General features: G+C 35.5%; 1 protein-coding gene across 2 annotated transcripts in view; it reads right to left on the bottom strand.

The window, feature by feature from the left end:
• Window positions 1–23,300, bottom strand: part of cpt1ab (carnitine palmitoyltransferase 1Ab (liver)) — a 31,084-nt gene that overhangs the window by 5,077 nt on the left and 2,707 nt on the right. Inside the window, exons 2-18 of one of the 2 annotated variants that reach the window (XM_016236172.1) lie at window positions 19,173–19,331; window positions 18,750–18,892; window positions 16,944–17,115; window positions 16,449–16,550; window positions 16,153–16,290; window positions 15,848–15,925; window positions 14,711–14,818; window positions 12,098–12,185; window positions 6,650–6,845; window positions 5,058–5,246; window positions 3,395–3,500; window positions 2,469–2,585; window positions 2,215–2,379; window positions 1,769–1,903; window positions 1,526–1,678; window positions 1,330–1,443; window positions 534–626 (exon numbers count right to left, since the gene is read on the bottom strand). In XM_016236172.1, coding sequence (XP_016091658.1) covers window positions 534–626; window positions 1,330–1,443; window positions 1,526–1,678; window positions 1,769–1,903; window positions 2,215–2,379; window positions 2,469–2,585; window positions 3,395–3,500; window positions 5,058–5,246; window positions 6,650–6,845; window positions 12,098–12,185; window positions 14,711–14,818; window positions 15,848–15,925; window positions 16,153–16,290; window positions 16,449–16,550; window positions 16,944–17,115; window positions 18,750–18,892; window positions 19,173–19,313 — 2,238 coding nt within the window. In that variant the 5' untranslated portion in view covers window positions 19,314–19,331. Of the gene's footprint in view, window positions 1–533; window positions 627–1,329; window positions 1,444–1,525; window positions 1,679–1,768; window positions 1,904–2,214; window positions 2,380–2,468; window positions 2,586–3,394; window positions 3,501–5,057; window positions 5,247–6,649; window positions 6,846–8,848; window positions 8,934–12,097; window positions 12,186–14,710; window positions 14,819–15,847; window positions 15,926–16,152; window positions 16,291–16,448; window positions 16,551–16,943; window positions 17,116–18,749; window positions 18,893–19,172; window positions 19,332–23,300 lie in introns of both variants that reach the window. The other variant, XM_016236173.1, reaches the window with a different exon arrangement.

Raw genomic sequence — 23,300 nt, 5'->3', positions numbered from 1 at the left:
CCAGGTAATGACCGCATCCAGAAACGCCCGGGTGATACGTTGGCTATAGCAAGACCCACATCGTCTTTACAAAGACATAACGTCAAGTATGCCAAGCAACGTCGTCTTTAAAAAGACGCACCTAAAATTGCTCTTTTAGGGGAAAAAGCTCTTTTAACGTGCAGAGGCGCACAGGGGAGATGATCACCTGCAACACAAACAGGGGGTAGTGCAGCCTGATGTGTGCAACCCACTCGACATGGGAAACCACCACCGCTGAAGCGCCGTACCGCCAACACGAAGAGCTCTCCAAGAGCGCGCTGAACTCGTTCAGTCTTCTTCTCTCAGTAGCATAGTCAGGAGCAGAACGATGTGATCGCTCGGCTCCGAAGCGAAAAGCTGAATATGCACTGCATCTGCTACCTACTTATACTCACGCTGTGATCAGCGGCAGCTGGATGCAATAATCGCAGGCTCGTTTAGTTTACACTCGAAGTAGATTTTGTCGGTCATCCGACGTGACGTTGAGAGTGACCGACTGAAAGGGAACCCACCGTCTCTGGGCTGGAGTGTTTGCTGGATATGTGGAAGTTGATGAGATCTTCTCCAAGAATAATATATGATACACCATAACCATCATCAGCAACCTAAGCAACACACATATTGGTCACATATTGGCAAAACGAAACAAAAGAAACGAAACAAAACAAAAAACAAAACAAAACAAAGTTTTCTTTATAAACCTTGAACACATATTATTAAACTATGTAAAAAAAATAAAATAAATAACAGTCAAAAACAAAACCTAAAATTATGGCTATATATATTCAAAAGTTTGGGTAAAATAAGTAACAAAGAAATTAATAATTTTATTAAAAAAAGATGCATTAAGTTGATATATAATAACAGTAAAGACATTTATAATGTTATAAAGATTTCTATCACAATTACCATAAAAATATGAAGCAGCACAACTGTTTTCAACATACGAAATGTTTCTTCAGCAGCTAATCAGTATATTAGAGTGATTTCTGAAGAATCATGTGACACGGAAGACTGGAGTAATGATGCTGAAAATTCAGCTTTGCATCACAGGAATAAGTTACATTTTAACATATATTCAAATAGAAAACAGTTACTTTAGATTGTAATAATATTTCAAAATATTACTGTTTTTACTGCATTCTTGATCCAATAAATGCAGCCTTGGTGAGAATAAGAGACACCTTTCAAAAACATTCAATTAATCTTGCCACCCAAAACTTTTACAATACTGTAAACCAAGAGTTGAGTTTTCACTGAATCATGTCTAGGTAGGACAGAGTGTTAGAAACAAAATGTTGAACTTACAGGTCCAAATCCACCTCCGCTGGTGACGTATTCTGGATGCCTCTTTAAATCAAACAGATCGACCTGTTGGAGAGGAGTCTGACTGGTGGACAATCTCCAGGGCTCGGACAACACCTACAACAAACCCAACGTATCACTATCAAATGTGATGAGTCTATGAAATGGATTGCATTTTAGCTTGTAGCGTATCTCACACCTCTTTGAGAAAAGCCGAATCTTCACCGAGGTATTTTGACACCAGGTAGAGGCAGAAAAGATGGCGGTCAATGCCCTTTCCTGTCATGGCCAGTCTGTATAAGTCCTGATGCTTTTCTGCCGCCACTTTCAACAGCTTCAACTTCTCTTCTCTCTGAGGAAAAAAAACAAAAAACATGGTGGAATTAGCAGGAATTAGCAAACACACTTGCTGAAACTAGCTGGACATTAAAGTCAATCCCACCGTTGCTTTGTCATTCATCATGGCACGGACAAAATCACAGGTTTGAGTGGTGCAGGAGCGCACGGTCTCAGTGCGGCCCTCTCTGAACAGACGAGTCATGGAGGCTTCGTACGTCAGGCAGAACTTGCCTTTATCCTACAGGAGGACAATGTGTACATATTACAGAGAAGCCTGAGGAAAAATCCAAAGAATCACTGAAGAATCGCTCGTACCCTGAAGTGCGCCAGCTGAAGGGCGATCTGAATGAAGCCGTCAGGACTTGTCTTGCATTTCTTGATCAGGCCTTTTCCAAAGTCGTTGAAGGGGATGATGTGCATGTCAACATTGTCCGCCAGAGCTTTTGCCACTTTCAGAGAACTGTTGATCACTGCCTGGCCCTGTGAAGGAACAAGGCCGCCGAGAAGCCTGAGGAAAAATCCAAAGAATCACTGAAGAATCGCTCGTACCCTGAAGTGCGCCAGCTGAAGGGCGATCTGAATGAAGCCGTCAGGACTTGTCTTGCATTTCTTGATCAGGCCTTTTCCAAAGTCGTTGAAGGGGATGATGTGCATGTCAACATCGTCCGCCAGAGCTTTTGCCACTTTCAGAGAACTGTTGATCACTGCCTGGCCCTGTGAAGGAACAAGGCCGCTCCTTGTTAAATTATATAGTGGATGAAAGTACAGCATGATTAAAATGCACAGTAAACATTTGAACTGACCTCCTCTGGGATGTCCCACTGCAGTCTCTGGGGTCCCGGCAGGTTTGGATGGGGGTTTCCTTTGCAGTGTCCATCCTCAGTATAGCCCAGTCTCACTGGATCCGATGACAAGACATGCTGCCATAATACAAACAAAAACATTTTAAATATCACATGACATATACTACCTTTTTTGCAAGAATTTTGAACTTTTATTCAGCAGGGATGCATTAAACTGATCAAAAGTGACAGTAAAGACATTTATAATGTTACAAAAAAACTATTTCTAATAAATGCTGAAGAATCATGAAATCATGAAGGAATGTATCATGGTTATCATATTAAGCAGCACAACTGTTTTCAACACTGATAATAATATTAGATATTTCTTGAGCAGCAAATCAGCATATTAGAATGATTTCTGAAGGATCATGTGATACTGAACACTAATGTAATGATGCTGAAAATTATCAAAGGAATAAATTACATTTTAAAATATATTCAAATAGACAACAGCTATTTAAAATTGTAAAAAAAAAAAATATTTCACAATATTACTGTTTTTACTGAGCCTTTCTAAAATCTTAAAATATCTTACTGAGCCCAAACTTTTGAATGGTAGTGTAGATGTTTAACATTTTTGAACACCATAAATTTGTCTAATTTTCACACAAAGCTATACTATGACATGAGAAGACTTGAAATTCCTGTATACGTTTAAGGTCGTATAAGAAGTTTAGGGTGCTCCCTATAGGCAGCACACCAAGAGTTCATATTACTGTTCTGAGGCTAATTTGTATAATTATACCAATGGAAAAACAAACATGAATTTGTGCAATAAGTGACTCAAATATTTGCATTGCACTTATATAAAAATGTGATTTTGTCAAATATGAATTTTCTTTCTTGCCAAAACAGCTCTTAATGAATTGATTTACAGTATTCACCTCCCACAAATGGCCAACGACGGGCGCATCGGCCCAGGAGTGTTCTGCATTCAATCCCATAGTGCCGTTCTTGAACACAATCAGATTGAAAGACTTGTCAAACCACCTGGAGACAAAAAACACACACGATAAAGTGAAAAAAAAAACGTTAAACATATACTACCATTCAAAACTTTGGGGTCTGTAAGATTTTTTTTAAAAATAAGTCTCATATGCTCTTATCTGTCATTCAGAAACATGGCTTTTCATATCAATGCTATGCTGATGACACTCAACTCTACCTCTCATTCCATCCTGATGATCTGAAGATAGCTGCTCGCATCTCAGCTTATCTAACAGACATTCTTGCTGGATGAAAGACCATCACCTTCAACTCAACCTGACCAAGACAGAACCGCTTGTGGTTTCAACAAAACCATCACTTCATCACAATTTCACCATCCAGCCAGGCGCATCAACCATAACTCCTTCAAACACAGCCAGAAACCTTGGAGTTGTGATTGATGATCAGCTAACTTGGCTAAAACCCGGTCCTGCAGCTTTGCTTTATACAACATTAGGAAGATCAGGCCCTTTCTTTCTGAACATGCTACACAACTCCTTGTTCAAGCTCTTGTTTTTTTCTCAGACTGGACTATTGCAATGCTCTCGCGGCAGGTCTTCCAGCCAGTTCTATCAAACCTATACAACTAATCCAGAATGCGGCTGCAAGATTAGTCTTTAATGAGCCGAAAAGAGCGCATGCCACACCTCTGTTCATCAATTTGCACTGGCTACCAATAGCTGCTCGCATAAAATTCAAGGCATTGATGTTTGCCTACAAAACTACCACTGGCTCTGCACTCCTTTACCAATATTCACTACTTCAGACTTATGTGCCCTCTAGAAGCTTGCGTTCTGCAAGTGAACGGCGCATGATAGTGCCATCCCAAAGAGGCACAAAATCACTTTCATGGACTTTTACCTTAACTGTTCCCTGCTGTTGGAATGACCTGCCCAACTCAAGTCTTTAGCCATCTTCAAGAAACGGCTAAAGATACATCTCTTCTATCTACACTTGACCCTCTAACACTTGAACTCTCTATTCTATTTCTATTTTTACTAGTTTTATTTTGTATTTTTTAAAGAGCCTCTAACACTATCATTCTCTATTCTTTTTCTATTCTATCCTCTTGTCTTCTTTTTATTTATTATAAAAATGACCCTCTAACACTAGCATTCTCTGTTCTTTTTCTATTCTTTTGACTTGTTTTATTTTATTACTCAAAAAAAGAAGAAAAAAGAAAGACCCTCTAACACTAGCATTCCCTATTCTTTTTCTATTCTATCTCCTTGTTACGTGCATTGCATTAGGCTAACCGAGACTTGTTTTTGCTGCTTAATATTTTTACGAAAAATGTGATACATTTTTTTTCAGGATTCTTTCATAAATAGAAAGTTCCAAAGAACAGCATTTATTTGAAATATTGTAACAGTGCAATCAATTGAGTCCTTGCTAAATAAATTAATATTTTTAAATAATCTATTAGTATTAATTCATTTAAAGAAATCTTACTGACCCTAAACTTTTGAACAGAACATTAAATGAACAGAAATATATTATGGTTCACGATAAGTGATTTTATAACCCAATTTAATAATAACCAAGCGAGATCGTAGTCACCTGTCATAGCATTTTCCATGGAGCAGAGATTTGCCATAGCTGTCCAGTGACTGCACCGAATTCTCTGGATCGTAACGCTGTTCGGTGTCATCCAGAGTAACAAAGAAAGCCGCTTTCTCCACAGAATCCAGAGACTGCTTGTTCTTCCCTCGACTGAAGAACTGTGAGCGGGCTTTGGCCCAGGGATCTCTGGGTAATTGGGGAACAAAAGCAGAGATAAAATCACTTGGCTCTTTGCGTGTTCTTTGATGGGCTTTGATCACATTTAAGTGAACAGAAAGTGAAGAAACAGCATCTGGTTCATGAATGAAAGCTGAAATTTATAGCTTTAGCAGCCACAGAAAGTCCACAGTTAAAAGAAACCTTATTTCCTTAATATAAAAATATTTATTTTCTTTTTTTTTTTTACAACATAATTTTGTATTATTATTTACCAAATATTTATTTATAAGATATTTGTAAAATTAAACGAACAATTAAATTAATTAAAGGGGTCATATGATGCGATTCAAATTTTTCCTTTCTCTTTGGAGTGTTACAAGCTCTTGGTGCATAAAGCAGATCTGTAAAGTTGCAAAGACTAAAGTCTCAAATCCAAAGAGATATTCTTTATAAAAGTTAAGAGTCAGCCACACCTACCTAAAATGGCTCGTTCTAACACGCCCCCACATATCTACATCACTATGTGGGAAGATTTGCATAACGCCGGGGAATGTTCACGCAAAGAAAGAAGGCATAACTTTTATTCTCGCTGTAGTATTGTTGTTGTTGCCGCCGCCATGTTGTGAATGCACTGTGTGTTTTGTTGTGAAAGCGAAACTACTTTGTTTGGTCTTCCAAAAGAGGACAATATCTGCTTCGTCATGCCTGGAGCTCATCCGTGTTGGTTGCTGAGGAAATACAACAACTTTGCTCTGTGGATCGCCGGATCGGCTTTCACCGTGGACGAAGCGGAGTCCAGCCTGGGGTCGTCACATGTGGTTGCCGCAAGCCCCCTTCGTCGAATCCACCGGCCGCGCCGTTCTCAAGCCCGCCGCCTCTGCTCACTCTAGGCCACGGTGTGTGATGCTGTTTCGATGTGAAAGCGTTTTTGAATCATCGCTCTGGCCTGACGGCATCATCACAGTATGGTAGGGGCGTAACATTTCCGTCACACGCTTGAGGTATTCGGCCAATCATAACGCACTGGATAGCTGGCCAATCACAGCACACCTTGCTTTTCAGACCGATGAGTTTTGTAAAAATCGACGCGTTTCAGAAAGGCGGGGCATAGAGGAGAAACAATAATGTACAGTATGTGGAAAATAATGTGTTTTTTTAACCTTAAACCACATAAACACATTTCATTACACCAAATACACAAAATAAAGTTATTTTTAGCAACATCAAAGAATTTTTTTAATAATATTATATTATATATGTATTATGTTATTATATAAATTATATATTAAAAATACAATATAATTTTGTATTGTCATTTACAAATATTCGTAAAATTAAATTAACAATTAAATTAATTAAAAAAAGTAAAAGTAATAATAATAAAACAAATTATTAAAAATAAAATAAAAATAATAAAAATGAGCAGTCACCTGTCACCCGCTGTCAAAGCGGCAAGCAGCTCCTCTCCTGGATGAGGTTCGGATTTGTCCGCCAAGATCCTTTCAATCTGCTGCTCAATTTCTCGAGGCAACAGCAGCCGTCCGTCATAAAACAGCCACACCTTGAAAAAGCGTCCCTTGTGATACACAGCGATGTGTTTGCTCTCGTTCATGTGCTGAAGGACGTCTGATGAAGAATACGGACGAGAAGATGGAGGTGTATCAATGTGCAAGAAAACAAAGTAACATTATTCTGTAGTTCATACAATAATTATTTGTGCAGTTTAAAAGAGGTCAAATGTGTTATTTTTTTTGGCTGTTTTTGTCAAGGGTTAAAATGATTAATGGTGGTCAGTAGACAATAATGAGAAAAGCAAAAGGTGAGGTAAAAAAAGGCAAAGTAGATGAGAAGAAAGACCAAACAAAGGCTTGCTATAGCCCCCCTAAAATGACTACTCAGCCCATCTAAAATTTTGCGATTAGCTCCATAAACTACACGAATTCGTGATCGCCTCAGTCCCCTTAAAATTTCATCTGAAAATGGCGGCAGACACCGATCGGCTCATCCACGTCTTTCTTTCGGGGCAGAGCGAGAAACAGAGGACAAGGTGTGTGTTTATCGATATACTGTTATAATATCTGCATCTGTCCAGTTATTTATCATAAATCCAGTTTACAAAATATCATGGGGGAGCAATAATCGGCTCCCCATCTACTGTAGCCTAAGTTTTCACTGCATTCACCCCTCATCACACCACAGCTGTTTCCTCCAGTGAAAATGAAGCACACATGAACGCATACTTTATAAAACGATGTTGCCATTTTCATTTGAAAATGTAACTTTCAATATAATACACATTCCAGTGCATGTGGCAAATAGGTTTGCATACTTGAACTAAGGAAAGAGGGATGTGCTAGAAATGCAAACAGTAAAGTTTTGTGTTTGTATAGTAAACAGGTGTGTGTGTGAGATCATGAAGACTTGAATTTGACTTATTCAGTACTCAAATGTTATACCTATCTATGCAATACAGTGGAATACTGCAATAAGTTTATTATATGACCCCTATTAATCAAACATTTTTTAATTAATTTATATATATATATTTATTACTAGGCTACTATTATTATTATACCCTCACCGTGGGCTGAACTAATAATAATTGTTATTATTATTATTACTATTATTAATTAAGTGCATTGATTATATATTATTAATTATTAATTAGTATAGTACTTTGTATTTTTTGTTTTTAACTATTCTAATCATCATAATCTTTAATAGAAAATCATTATTATTATTATTGCTGATTAAGTGTTTTGATTATATTTTATTGATTATTATATGCATTTTATTGTTTTTCTCAATTAACAGTATACATGCACTTTAAATTCTAGTTACAAATTAATCAACATCATCATAATTTCTAGAATTATCATTATCATTATTATTATGTTTTTTTGCATTAATAGAATGCCTGCACTCTAAAGTTGGTACTATTATTATTAATATTAATTCGATTAGTTCTAGTACAAAATTATATAATACTATTATTATTTGATTGTTTTTGGTTTTCTGCATTAATAGTATACATGCACTCTAAATTAGTTAAGCTATTCTAAATGATTTTTATCTATATTTTAATTCAGTAATAATTTATTTTACTATAATTTAGTAAGAATTAGAAACTAAATACCACATATTTCCACTTTGCTGTGATAGCCCATTATTATTGTTAATACATTATCATATCACATACATTTTTCTAAATAGTAATGCTGTAGATTCAGTCATTAAGTAAAGTATATTTATTAGTTACTAAACTGGAATTAATTCAGCGTTTAAAACCTCTTGAATTTATTACAGTATGTTATAAGTTAGTAGCAATAACAATAACAGACATCTTTGAATGGCACCACTATATGGCCAGACGGGTGTAAAAACATGTTATTTCCTGTTCATCATTCATCTGTTTCAGATAACAGGTTAATCATTAAATCACACAAATAGGTTATCAAGCTATGAAACAGTTAAGCACACAAAACTAAGTCCTCACCATCTGCTTCCTCCAGAAATGTCAGCTACATGGAGCGCAAATCCAAATCACAAACCCTCATGCATTTTAGGCCCACAGCAATCACTAGCTTGCGAAATGAAGACGCGTGAAGCAGGCGAGAGGGAAGCTCTACCTGTTTCTACACCGGGAACTCGACTGGTGTTGAACATACGCTCGTACTGAGATGAGCACATGGGGATAGTGTTCAAAACCATGAGCTGTGAAGCAGAACGGAAGGTCAAACACAAACAGGAAAAACAAGGAAGAAGCCCAAAATACCACTATAGAAACCTGTAGAGCAGGGATGGGCAACTTTGATAGTAACGAGGGCCAGCATTTTTTCTCCTTTATACCAAGGGGCCAGATTACTAATCCACGTCCACACACCTTTTACACCGTCTTACTCAATTTCCTTTTTATTGAAAGAAACGAAAGTATAACTAATGTCATTTGTTTTTAAAGATTTTATTAAGTATAAAACTTGTGCAGTTATGCTAGCTAATTCAGAATGAAAACTTTGTTGTGAGTGGACAGAAATATTACCAATGTAATGTAAGCCAATGTAAACATTTCAATTGCATTGTCTGTAACTTTGCAACAAACAAATATACAGAGGTCCTTTTTTTTATTAGCAGCCTACAGAACATTCTCAAAACAACCTAAAAGGACAGTTAAAAAGGGCTTAATTAAAAATAATAATAAATAGTTATTCCAAATGGTAGCATAAAATAACCTGGTATCTGCAGGATTTTTTTCAAATCGAATTTAAGACCTTTAAAGACCTTTTTAAGATCTGCACTTCACATTTCAGCCCTTAAACAATTTTTAAGAAAAAGGATGAGTCAAAAGTATCAATTATTATATTAATTTAAACAATTATAATCAATTAATTATTATATTAAATAACATATAAATATATCTTAGAGTCTTAATTGTTTAGATTTTTATAATGCATTAGCTTTTTGTCGATCCACTGGTTCACATTTAAAAATATGTAGCAAAAATAGCAGATGGGCTTATGGAAAAAGCAAATTCGTTCTCTGCCAGCAGGTGTCACTTTCGGAACTGCAGAAATAAAGTGGATTCCCCGGTAACCGCAGTACACAAAGCTAACGTGCAGCGCTCAAGTTTATTCAGTGAAATCGTAGCATTTTGAAGTTTAATCGTCGTATTAATCTATATAGCAATTTTTGTCTTTCCGTCCCCAAAGACCTCTTACAATTTAGACTTTTTGTACCATTTAAGAGTTTGCATGGCCTTAAATGTAAACAATTTAACTGAAGACGTTTTAAGGACCCGCGGAAACCCTAATAATAACATAGTCCAGTGCAAACATTTCTGTCATGCATTTGGCAAAACGCTTTTGTCGACTATGAATTTTACCTTTGAAATTTGAGGCAAGTGCAACTCTGGCGTCCCCGCTGTTTGTGAGCAGTGGTGTGATGGCGATTTAAATAAAATACAGATTTCCAAACATATGGGTATCCCCTTGAACTTGGTCAAAAGATAATCTGTTTACCATGTTGACTTGAAAATACTGTTTTCATGGTCAGTTTTTTCATTTATTATTTGCTAATGTTAGTGAATGTTTACATTAGAGTGCAGGACACATCCTACTACGCTGAAATTAATAGGGGAGCGGCTGGAAACTAGCGACCTCTCCTGGTTGGAGATAGTATTAACATCATAAACTGAAAGCAATCTTTATGTGACTTGCTTTTCAAATGTTTTAAAATTGATCATCCGAGTCTAATATGATCCAGCGGGCCGTACTAAAAGACACTGCGGGCCGTATATTGCCCATCCCTGCTGTAGAGGGAAACAGAGTAATGGAAAACTGGAAACAAAAAAGAAAAAGTGGAAGGAGTGAAGGATCATCAGGAGAGATGGATTCAACACGGTGACCAGCCGCCGGATAACAGCACAGCTGCCAAATGACAAAACAGCCTACATTAATATCTTCTAAAAACCAACAGAAAACTGGTGACCGATACAACAGTCAGGCAGATACAATATATGATATTTTTGATATTTGATTATTTGATAGTGGTCGTCTGATGTGCGTTTTCCAATGTTTCAGACAAATTCAATCGTAGAGTGTAGGGTGACTGATGAACAACAGAGAGAAAAAGAATACAGCTCAATTTAAAGATTTCAAATGAAACAATAGGCAACAGTTGTTTTACAAAATACAAATTATTTTATATTATATTAAGCTAGTCATCTTCAAAGATATTACCTGAATTATTTATTTTACAAAGAAATATATCCCATATATAGAAAATATTTAATATTCATAAATAAAATAATAAATAATAAATTATTACTTATCATATGATCAAACTAATGTAATATGATAAAAACTATATAGAAATAAACTGTGCCAAAATCCAAATTAAGAAAACCATACAGGTTGTAAATGGCATGAGGGGGATTAAAATAATAATAATCACATACATACATAAACACATTTATATATGAATTATACGAAATTATACAATTATATAAAAATGTACTATGTGATTAATATCACACAAGTCCACAGTTAAAAGTGATCCAAATGTATTATGTGATTACTAATTATGTGAAATAATATATAATAAAAATATTTATACAAAATAATATTATAAATAATATACATAACAAACAATAATCATCATATTAATAATATAAAAATGTATTACTATTATGATGATCATTATAATGAATTAGTATGTCTTTCATTTTTTAACTATATTATTATTTTTAACTAGTAAACTATTTACCTATTTCTCTAACTGGCCAATATATTGGTGTATCACTATTATTGGTATTATTAAAAGGAGAAGAAATGTTCTTAAATTATATATATATATATAGAGAGAGAGAGAGAGAGAGAGAGATTATATTAATTATATTATTTAAAATTATACATAAATTCTATGAAGTCATACAATTAAATAATTTTATTATAAACATAATAAAATATTATTATGTGATTAATATCATAACAAATTACAAAATAGTAATAATAATAATCATAATAATAATAATCATTAATAATAATAACATAATAAATCATATATAACTATTTACCTATTTCTATAATTTTGGCTGATATATTGATGTATCACTATTATAGATATTGGTTAACAGCCATGACCGAGATCTGTCTAAGAGAGATTTGGTCTCAGCTGCTATCATTAAATTGCATCACCATCCACCGTGCTTTCTATAAATCAGCCGGTAAAAAGCCCTTATCAGTCGACCACTGTAAGTCAATAAGCTCTACTGTTCTCCTGTCTGCTGTGCTGTTGTCCTGAGGCTGAGGCTGAGGCTGAGGCGGCTGCTGCTGGAGCTGATGAAGGGGTGCGGGTCGGGACGGACAAGCCCCTCCTCTTACCTGTCTCCAGCCCGGGAATGCGGGACGTGTTAAACATCCGCTCCCACTGCGCCGAGCACAGCGGCACTCGGTTCTCCAGCAAGTATAACTGTGCATGTGGTGAGTGAGCGCACATAGCAAACGCAGACGCAGGGTTAAAGAGAGACAAAGAGAGACATGGTATGACACGACAAACATCCTTTTTCAACATGTGTCTGCTGATTTGGTCATTGTACAGTACAAATAAAAAAAAATAAAAAAAAAAACAGACACAAACATGTACTAAAACACATTAGATAAGACGTAGAAGAGACCTGAACACACACACAAACTATTAAAAAGTTTGGGATTAGTAAGATATGTACTGTATATATATTTTTTTATATTTTTGGTCTCTTCACCTCTCGTTTTAAGTCTCTTATGCTCACCAAGGCTGCATTTATTTGATCAAAAATACAGTAAAAGCAGGAATAAAATAACTGTTTTATATTGTAATATATGGTCAAATGTAATTTCAGTGATGTAAAGCTGAATTTTCAGCATCACTACTCCATTCTTCAGTGTCACATGATCCTTCAGAAATAACTCTAATATCCTGATTTGCTGCTCAAGAAACATTTGTTATCATTATCAATGTTGAAAACAGTTGTGCTGCTGCTTCAGACTTTTTTGTGTAAACTGTGACACTTTTTTTTAGGATTCTGATGAATAGAAAGTAAAAAAAAAAACAGCAATTACTTGAAATAAAAATCTTTTGTAACATTATAAATGTCTTTACTGTCACTTTTGATCAATTTAATGCAGCCTTGCTGAATAAAAATATTAATTATTTAGAAACAAAATTCCTGACTCCAAAACATTTGAATGGTAGTGTATGTTTTTACATAAATATAATGTATTATATATTTTATGATATATAATTTGTTATGTAAGTAAACATTACTACATGGTCATATAATATAAACATTTTGTACAAAATGTATCTGTAATTAAAAGCTAGAATCTAAACGACTAACACATGTCTCTTCATTTGCTTCTATGAAGATAAATACGTAGAAGAGACCTGAACACACACACAAACTATTAAAAAGTTTGGGATTAGTAAGATATGTACTGTATATATATTTTTTTATATTTTTGGTCTCTTCACCTCTCGTTTTAAGTCTCTTATGCTCACCAAGGCTGCATTTATTTGCAGGAATAAAATAACTGTTTTATATTGTAATATATGGTCAAATGTAATTTATTTCAGTGATGTAAAGCTGAATTTTCAGCATCACTACTCCATTCTTCAGTGTCACATGATCCTTCAGAAATAACTCTAATATCCTGATTTGCTGCTCAAGAAACATTTGTTATCATTATCAATGTTGAAAACAGTTGTGCTGCTGCTTCAGACTTTTTTGTGTAAACTGTGACACTTTTTTTTAGGATTCTGATGAATAGAAAGTAAAAAAAAAAACAGCAATTACTTGAATAAAATAACTGTTTTATATTGTAATATATGGTCAAATGTAATTTCAGTGATGTAAAGCTGAATTTTCAGCATCACTACTCCATTCTTCAGTGTCACATGATCCTTCAGAAATAACTCTAATATCCTGATTTGCTGCTCAAGAAACATTTGTTATCATTATCAATGTTGAAAACAGTTGTGCTGCTGCTTCAGACTTTTTTGTGTAAACTGTGACACTTTTTTTTAGGATTCTGATGAATAGAAAGTAAAAAAAAAAACAGCAATTACTTGAAATAAAAATCTTTTGTAACATTATAAATGTCTTTACTGTCACTTTTGATCAATTTAATGCAGCCTTGCTGAATAAAAATATTAATTATTTAGAAACAAAATTCCTGACTCCAAAACATTTGAATGGTAGTGTATGTTTTTACATAAATATAATGTATTATATATTTTATGATATATAATTTGTTATGTAAGTAAACATTACTACATGGTCATATAATATAAACATTTTGTACAAAATGTATCTGTAATTAAAAGCTAGAATCTAAACGACTAACACATGTCTCTTCATTTGCTTCTATGAAGATAAATACTATGTGATAATAAAAGTTAATGTTTCATCTGAAGTTCTGAGAAGTAGTTCACCACCAATGACCCATACATGACCCTGACCTATGAAAAAATAATAATTACACTTAAGAGAATAGTTCACCCAAAAGTAAATTTCATTACCATTTACTCACATTTGTGTCATTTTCTAATGATCCTGAAGACATTGATTATAGCATGCTCAGGTGTGTTTGATAAGGGTTAGAGCTAAACTCTGCAGGAAAGTGGATCTCGTGGGCAATATTTGAGGATCCCTGTTCTATGATATTATCTTGTGTAACACACAAGGAGATATTTTGCATGATGCTGCACATATAGAAGTAAATTAATTTAACGTCACACCAGTGTGACCAGTGTGAATAAGATTTGAAAGTTTTTTGGTCTCACAGGAAGCTATCATTGTTATATTGGCTACTATTAAGGTTTTTGTTGTTGTTTTAGACTCTTGAAACAAATCCATTATTCTTGTATAGAATGAAGGTAAAAAAAATATTGCATTCAATTTAGGCAATATTGATGAATATTTGTGTTACAGACTCTACTGAGTAAATTAGACTCACTGGTTTAATCTGCGCTCTGTCCAATTTTCTTCTGTACATCATGATGGCGTGGATGGAATTACCAGCACGGGCGGCTTGACGTGTAGTGGGGATCACATAGAGGAAGTCCTGATAAACACAGAGAAAGTGACTCTCCTGAGATGTTGCCATTGAACAGTGCTATGAATTTATTATACGAACAACCTGGAGTTAAATAAGTTAAAGCAACTTTCCAAAAACTGCTGCCATAACCCAGTTGGTAGATTTCTAACAATAGTTTGTGGTAGATTTCTAAAAATTGTTTGCTCTACAAGCAAAGCTTAATGTAAATTTGTTCATTTCTACACTACAGAAATTGGTGTCATGACCCGGATGTTAGATTTATAAAAATAGTTTGTGCTACAAGCAAAACTTAATATGAATTTGTTCATTTCTACAACACAAAAATTGGTGCCATGACCTGGATGGTAGATTTATAAAAATAGTTTGTGCTACAAGCAAAACTTAATATGAATTTGTTAATTTCTACACCACAAAAATTGGTGCCATGACCCGTATGTTAGATTTATAAAAATAGTTTGTGCTACAAGCAAAACTTGCTATAAATTTGTTAATTTCTACACCACACAAATTGGTGTTGTGATCCAGATGGTACATTTTTGCTACAAGCAAAACTTAATGTAAATTTGTTCATTTCTACAACACAAAAATGTGTGCCGTGACCCGGATAGTAGATTTATAAAAAATAGTTTGTGCTACAAGTAAAACTTACTATAAATTTGTTAATTTCTACACCACACAAATTGGTGTTGTGATCCAGATGGTACATTTTTGCTACAAGCAAAACTTAATGTAAATTTGTTCATTTCTACAACACAAAAATTGGTGCCGTGACCCGGATGCTAGATTTATAAAAAATAGTTTGTGCTACAAGTAAAACTTAATGTAAATTTGTTAATTTCTACACCACACAAATTGGTGTCATGACCAAGGTGAAGGTTTATAAAACAAAAATATTTGAGCAAAGCCTAATGTAAATTAGTTAATTTCATATTTTGATGGATTACTTTTTAAATTTCACCATCTTTAATTTATTTTTTTGAAAATTTGATTTTCTTTTTAACAAAATCCAGATTAGCCATTGCATATCAGTCTTGCCATTGCATAGTAGTTGCTGTTGACCATGATTGGTCCTCGACCTCTGAGGTAAATATACTCCTCCCACCAGTCGCTGACCTAAGAGGACGATAGCAGAACAAAGTTAAATATCCATAATCCAAGGTATGAAACAAATCTCAAATAAAAGTAACTTAAGGTTAATTATTTAAGAAGCTTCATGCTATTTTGAAAGAAAGACAAACCTGAAAAAGGTTCTGAGGCATTTTTATAATGAGATATGATAAGACTGCACAGGAACAGTTGTTGAAAGTGATTTTGAATAGTAGAGAAAAGAGCGAACTTACATAATTGGAGGCCCACCAGGATTTGAGCTTCAGGTACCATTGCAGTTTGGGGCCCAAGTTCTTCTCAAAGTCCTTTGCCAACCCCTCCATACGCTTGTACTGTTCATCATCCATCAGGGGGCGAGCTGACTCAAGATACTTGAAAAAATAAAATAAATAAATAAATAATAATAATAATAATGTATAGATGTGAAGTGAGCGTAATTTAAAAAAAGGAAGTGCATTGAAAATTCAGTCATATTTGACCTATTAATAAATTTGATAATTTTAAAAAGCAATGAAAATGCTTGACTTACACTTCTAACAGTGTCTTTTATAGGAGGCACTGGTAACCGTGGTATTGAATTCTGGAAGCTGTACAGCATTGGCTTTGGCCCCGAAAATACCTTCACCAACACCTGTGTGGACAGTGTTAAAATTGGGTCAAGAGTCAAACATGAGACAAGCATGAATCTTCCAATTATACAACCAGACAAGTTCTAGTGAATAGCTGTATATCAAAAACTGACACAATGACGCAGAGATAACTTCAAAAGAAACATGCAATGACCAGAACAGTGCTGAAATTGTGTTATAAAACAAACTTATTAGACTTTGGACTCTCTCTGAATATGATGTAGGGAAATATTTACAGCACTGGGAGTGTTTAAAGTATAGTGCACCTAAAAATTAAAACTCTGGGTCATATGGACAACAAAAATCCAATAGTTGCATAATATGGCATAATGTTTGGGTGAATTATTACTTAATTAATTATTAAGTGATCAATTCCCCATCAGGGTCACACTCACCAACCAAATCTTTGTTTTTAAGGACAAAGATCCATGGCGATTGAACATCCAGCCGTGCCAGGACAGCAAGTACTTGAGGACGTTCCTCATAACGAAAGTCACAGCAATCCACAATCCGGTCCCAATCAGCACACCACCAACAATACGCTGCCCTTCTTCTGTTACGTACTTACTGCAGGGAAACACAGCTATTAGGTGAGAAATTAACTGCAGTGCACTTTCAAAAACACTGTAGTTATTAGTTTGTTTGTTGTTGTTTTTTAGTACTCTATGATAATATCAACTAAAATAGTTCAAATATTCTAAGAATCTTAATTTTTAATGACAGACATGGTAAATATAGTAAATATATTTTATTAAAATAATACTTCAAATATTCATGTTTAATAATTTACTAATAATTTTTTAATTATTAAAATGATAAAATATTCAATCATCATAAATCATAATGATTTGTTATTATCAGCACTGTAGTTACACTGTAAGTATTATACATGGTTCATACATGCGTTAAAGGGGTCCTATTATGCTTTTTCAATTTTTCAACTTTAGTAAGTCTGTAATGTTGCTGTTTGAGCATAAAAAAGATCTGCAAAGTTACAAAGCTCAAAGTCCACTTCAAAAGGAGATATTTTAGAAAACAGAAATCAATTTTCAAAAACTACAACGAACGACTCGTTTGGACTACAACGCATATTTTCCAGGATTTGTGATATCACAAATACTGACGAATGGGACGAGACCTGGTTGAGCTGCACTAGAGAAGGCAATGAGTTTTATCACTATGTCGGAGACACGCTAGCTTTCCCAAAGCAGATGAACTTAAGAGTGGTTACAATCATCCGGGTTTAAATCGCGCTCAAATTGATTTGATTTTGATATTTACACTGAAGCTCGCAGGCGGCTATGGTAAGGGGCGTGACATTTCCCGACCAGGCGCGGAGTGGAGCCAATCACAGCACACACTGGCCCAGCTAACCAATCACAGCACACACTGGCCCAGCTAACCAATCACAGCACACACTGGCCTAGCCAACCAATCACAGCACACACTGGCCCAGCTAACCAATCACAGCACACACTGGCCCAGCTAACCAATCACAGCACATTTCGTATTTCAGAAGGTGGGCCTTCATTTGATACAGGAACTATTCGAGCCGTTCATGCCAGACTGGGGAGAGAGGTGTTGTAATAATGTAAAATATGTGAAAAACAATGTTTTTCGAACAACCTAGTATGAGAGCCTGTTCTAGTACACCCCCAAAACAAAATCAAGACTTTGTAAAAGAGCATAATAGGACCCCTTTAAACGTTTCATATGTTTTTCAGAGACATGGGATTGTATGTTTTGACTACTCATAAAATAAGCTGGTGAACTGCGTGTGATATAGTAATAAAAACATTTCTTGTATAACATTGTAATCTGTTTTGAAGATAATAGATTGAAAGAACTACAAACAGAAACATCTGATTCTTGAGCTTTTGTGTTTTCTACAACACAAAGAATCAGACCTTTGTGTTTGAATGTCTTCGGACTTTAGACAGCTATACTTTTTAACAAAACAAAACAAAGCAAACAAACAAACAAAAAACTGTAGTTAAAACTACAAAGCAAAGAATCAGACCTTTGTGTTTGCATGAGACTCTGAATTTGAGACAGCTATACTTTTCCTATTAACAAGATTGTAAATTATGGTAATTTTCACCACAGAAGAAATGGCATATTGACTTATTTATCTTCCAAATGTATCCTAATAAATCGCTGATAACTAATGACAAACAGGTGACCGTTCTTTGGTGGTTTACCTGATTGGTAGGTGTTTAGAAAGTTTAGTGAACATCCCAAGGGAAGGGTCTATTTTGGCATATTTGGTTGTGGACATGTAACCCACCAAAACAACCAGCAGCCCTGAGGGACTTCCTGGATAAACCCCAGTCATGACACCATTCTACAGAAACACAACATAATATCATATTAAACAAATGTAAAAAGAACAGAACAGAATAGAATAGATGAATAGCTTTTTTATTAGAATTAATTCGAATTAATATTTGAATAAACTTTACAGTTTTATTAAAATGGCCTTTGTAGTCATTTCCAGAGAACAAACGATCCTGAAAAATTCAATTAAACATTGATATTTCAAAGTGACACTCAGGTCTAATTAGATAATGTTGCTCATGTGCAGTAATTAATCAGTTGGATAAGGAGGACAGCTGTGAGGTCACCTTGAACCTGATGAACCTCTTCTTCCAGGAGTGGAGGCCAGACAGGTAGACCTGGCGCAGGGCCTCGTGACAGAGGTGAAGGTCGATGCCATCAGGAGTGACGGTGAACTGGAAGGCCACCGCCTGATGCGCTTCTGCCATGCTGACTGCACACTCACACTGTGACAGAGAAGAGTAAGACGGCAGTTAGACAAGAGTCAGAATCAACATATATTAAATACATGACTCACAGTGCGGAGGAGTGTGCTGGAACTTTATAAATGGTTACTATGATAACATAAACAAACTACTGCTCCACGGTACAGTGTTATCAGAGTTATCAGATAGTAATAAGACCAATAGTGAAAATGCTTCTAGTTTGCATTTATATATATTTTTACATTTTGTTTAATACAACATTTTCATTACAAATTATATCAGCATATGATGATGAAAGTTACATTGAAAAAGTAACATGGATTGAAGGAATAGTTCACCCAAAAAATTGACTCACTCTCAGACCATCCAAGATGTAGATGAGTTTGTTTCTTCATCAGAACAGATTTGGAGAAATGTAGCATTGCATCACTTGCTCACCAGTGGATCATAACCAGTGAATGGGTGCCGTCAGAATGAGAGTCCAAACAGCTGATAAAAACATCACAATAATCCACAAGTAATCCACACCACTCCAGTCCATCAGTTAAAGGAACACTCCACTATTTTTGAAAATAGGCTCATTTTCCAACTTCCCCTAGAGTTAACAGTTGAGTTTTACCGTGTTCGAATCCATTCAGCCGATCTCCGGGTCTGGCGGTAGCACTTTTAGCTGTAGCTTAGCATAGGTCATTGAATCTGATTAGACCGTTAGCATCAGGCGCAATGATATTACGCAGCGCCTGAAAATAGTCCCCAGCTAGGTAACTTCCAATAAACCTATTTTCAGGCACTGCGTAATATCATTGCGCCTGAAGCACCCATGGTACGGCAGCAAAGTTCCTTGCTTATTACGCTGGACTCTCATAATAACTATACTCTCATAATAACTATATTATGAGAGTATAGTTCCTAGCCATATCGGCCTAGAAAATCGCAACTTTTCATTTTCCATCGGTCTTAGTACACGATGTAACTACAGAAGAAGTTTTTAAATAGGAAAAATATAGAAACTCTTTGGTCATTTTTGAGTGAGACGCTAACGGTCTAATCAGATTCAATGAGCTATGCTAAGCTGCAGCTAAAAGTGCTACCGCCAGACCCGGAGATCGGCTGAATGGATTCGAAAAGTTGGAAAATGAGCCTATTTTCAAAAACAGTGGAGTGTTCCTTTAACATCTTATGAAATGAAAAGCTACGTGTTTGTAAGAAATAAATCCCTCATTACCTTCAAACCAGTGCCTCTAGCAAAAATATATTATAAATACGATATGTACCATAATATTGCTTTCTCCAGTGAAAATTCAGTCTCGTCTGAATCAGGAGAGAAATATGTTACAGGTGAAACCAGTCCAAAACAGTTCTAAACAAATATGTCAGTGGATTTTGATGTGAGAGGACAGCAGGACATGGACTTTTTGTGTTTTAACTTCCATAATTTGGAGTCCATAATCCAAAATAATGCTTTCGCCAGAAAAAAAGTCAATCTCCTGTTGTCTCTCACATATTTGGTTAGAACTGTAAATGGAATGGACTCATATTGAATACTTGTGGATTATTATGATGTTTTTATCAGCTGGACTCTCATTCTGATGGCACCCATTCACTGCAGAGGATCCATTGGTGAGCAAGTGATGAAATGTTAAATTTCTCCAAATCTGCTCCCATGAAGAAACAAACACAGGGAGGGGGCTGGGGGGCCAGTGCCCCTTTAATTACCAATGCTAAAGTGCCCCTTTGGTCTGATCTAGGTGCCCCTGGACCGCGATTTCTACAGAGGGGTAGCACATTTTCTGCAAATATTCATTTTTGGATGAACTATTCCTTTAAAAAAAAAGTACATGAACAAACATAATATTATATAACACAAAGCCACTTAATGTGAATTTCAAAATATGTTGTTGTAATAAAACATTAGCTGTAATCTAATCGCATTTCTTCTGCCATTCAGTGTGACCTCAAGCATTTAACTGCATAACAGATAACAGAGTGCATTACAGAATGTGCTTTATTCACGACCTCTGTGACTCTTTCACATGCACTTGTATTGTAAACATCGCTCTGGTGTAAATAAATAAAGCTGCATGAATGTTGTCACAATGATGGCTTACTTTTTGGAGCAATCATAACATGATCGTTTAAACAATGCAGTATATTTAATATAACAGGTCTGAGATAGAAATTGAAATAGAATAGAAAGTGAGTATTTAGGGTTTATGTCCTTGTCACATTTTCAAAACAAAGGCATATTATTGACCTCTCTTACTGTATGGTAATAGATGATAAACTGGTTTGTACAAGAAACAGGCAGACCGAACTCTTCCCTGAACCAGCTAGACAACTTCATTCAGTCGCTCAATTAGATGAACAATGGTTAATCTACAAACCACTGATTTACTACAAACACAACCATACTATTCTACTCTTGTGAAAAAGAACTGCTTAATTGTATTGAATGTGCACTTGTAGTTTACTTCGATTCTATAAATATTATATAGATTATAATATTATACTTATAATATATATTATAATAGATTATATGTTATACTTTATATATATTATACTTACAGATCATATAATGCGTATGAAATTAAATAAAAGGCCACTAAGTGTACTTGAAGGGTCCACTTTCTTGACTTTTATAAAGTGCATTTTGCAATCATGTCAAATCAAAAGTTTTAAAGTACATTTTAAATCATTATTTTGAATCATCTTTTATCATGCTCTAAAGAAGTACACTTATATTGATGTGTTGACTAACATACTAACGTACACATAAATTACAGAACTATAGCTTTAACTAATTAGTAATATTACATTTAAAGATAAAATATTTGAAATGACTAAATGATAACATCATTACAAACGTGTGATTACAAAAATATTTTAATACATGACAGAAGATTCAATAGAAATTACATTAAAATATATATTAGTGCAAATAAGGACATTCAGCAGCACATTTTAACCATATTTCAATGACAATAGAAGTAATTATAAAATTACTGTACATATGTGTAAGTGACGTGACATGACGTGAAGTGTGGCCAAGCATGGTGTCCCATACTCAGAATTTGTTCTCTGCATTTCACCCATCTAAGTACACACACACAGCAGTGAGTAGTGAACACACACACACCCAGAGCAGTGGGCAGCCATTTTTGCTGCGGCACCCGGGGTGCAGGTTGGGGGATCTGTAGTCTCGCGTAGCCAGACTTTCAGACTAACGGCTGAAGGTCTGGAATCCATGGCAGCTTTCATTGGCCAAGGCCCGCCCATGAGGTCGTTTGACCGACATGTCAAACAACCAATCACAGTTCGCTTCGTGTCAGCGTCACGTTTCGGGGCGTGGAAATGTTGCCACAATAACACCCGGACTCTCAATGTAAAACTCTCGGACGTATTTGAAAGATTCTATGCCGCAAACTTTAAATATTTCACACACTTTTGAGAATCCAGCGTTTAGTTGATCCTGATAAGCGCTGGTCGTCACAGTTGTACACACGACGACTATCTTCTTTCGTGAGGGGGTTTGGCGCCACGGCATCTTCGTGTCCAGGCGGAACGTTAAAGAACACAGTCACGTTTCCCGGAAATCCTATATAATTCAACCAATCCGATGACGACTTCGAAACTCCTGAAGTGTTTCCCCTTTTGTGTGACATATGCATCAGACGTTTAGCCAACGGATTGTGGGCGTGATGTCTGAGACTAGGGTTTCTGAGCCTCGCTCAAGGACACCTCAGTCGTGGTATTGGTGGAAGAGAGCCCTGTACATTCACTCCCCCCACCGACAATCCCTGTTGGACCTGAGACTCGAACCCACGACCTCGTGCGCTTGCGCCTGAGTGAGGGCTTACAATGACTTACAAAGATACATAACAGCTACAAGTGTATGCTCTACTTGCTATACGCACTATAAGCACTATATAGGATAAATCACTATACAGGATTTACCCTCTTATACTTTATCGACACGAATTGATAGGTGAA

This window comes from Sinocyclocheilus grahami, unplaced genomic scaffold (assembly GCF_001515645.1).
Source record: "Sinocyclocheilus grahami isolate Dianchi unplaced genomic scaffold, SAMN03320097.WGS_v1.1 scaffold483.1, whole genome shotgun sequence".
NCBI classification, from domain to species: Eukaryota; Metazoa; Chordata; class Actinopteri; order Cypriniformes; family Cyprinidae; genus Sinocyclocheilus; species Sinocyclocheilus grahami.
This window is presented reverse-complemented; position numbering and strand designations above follow the sequence as displayed.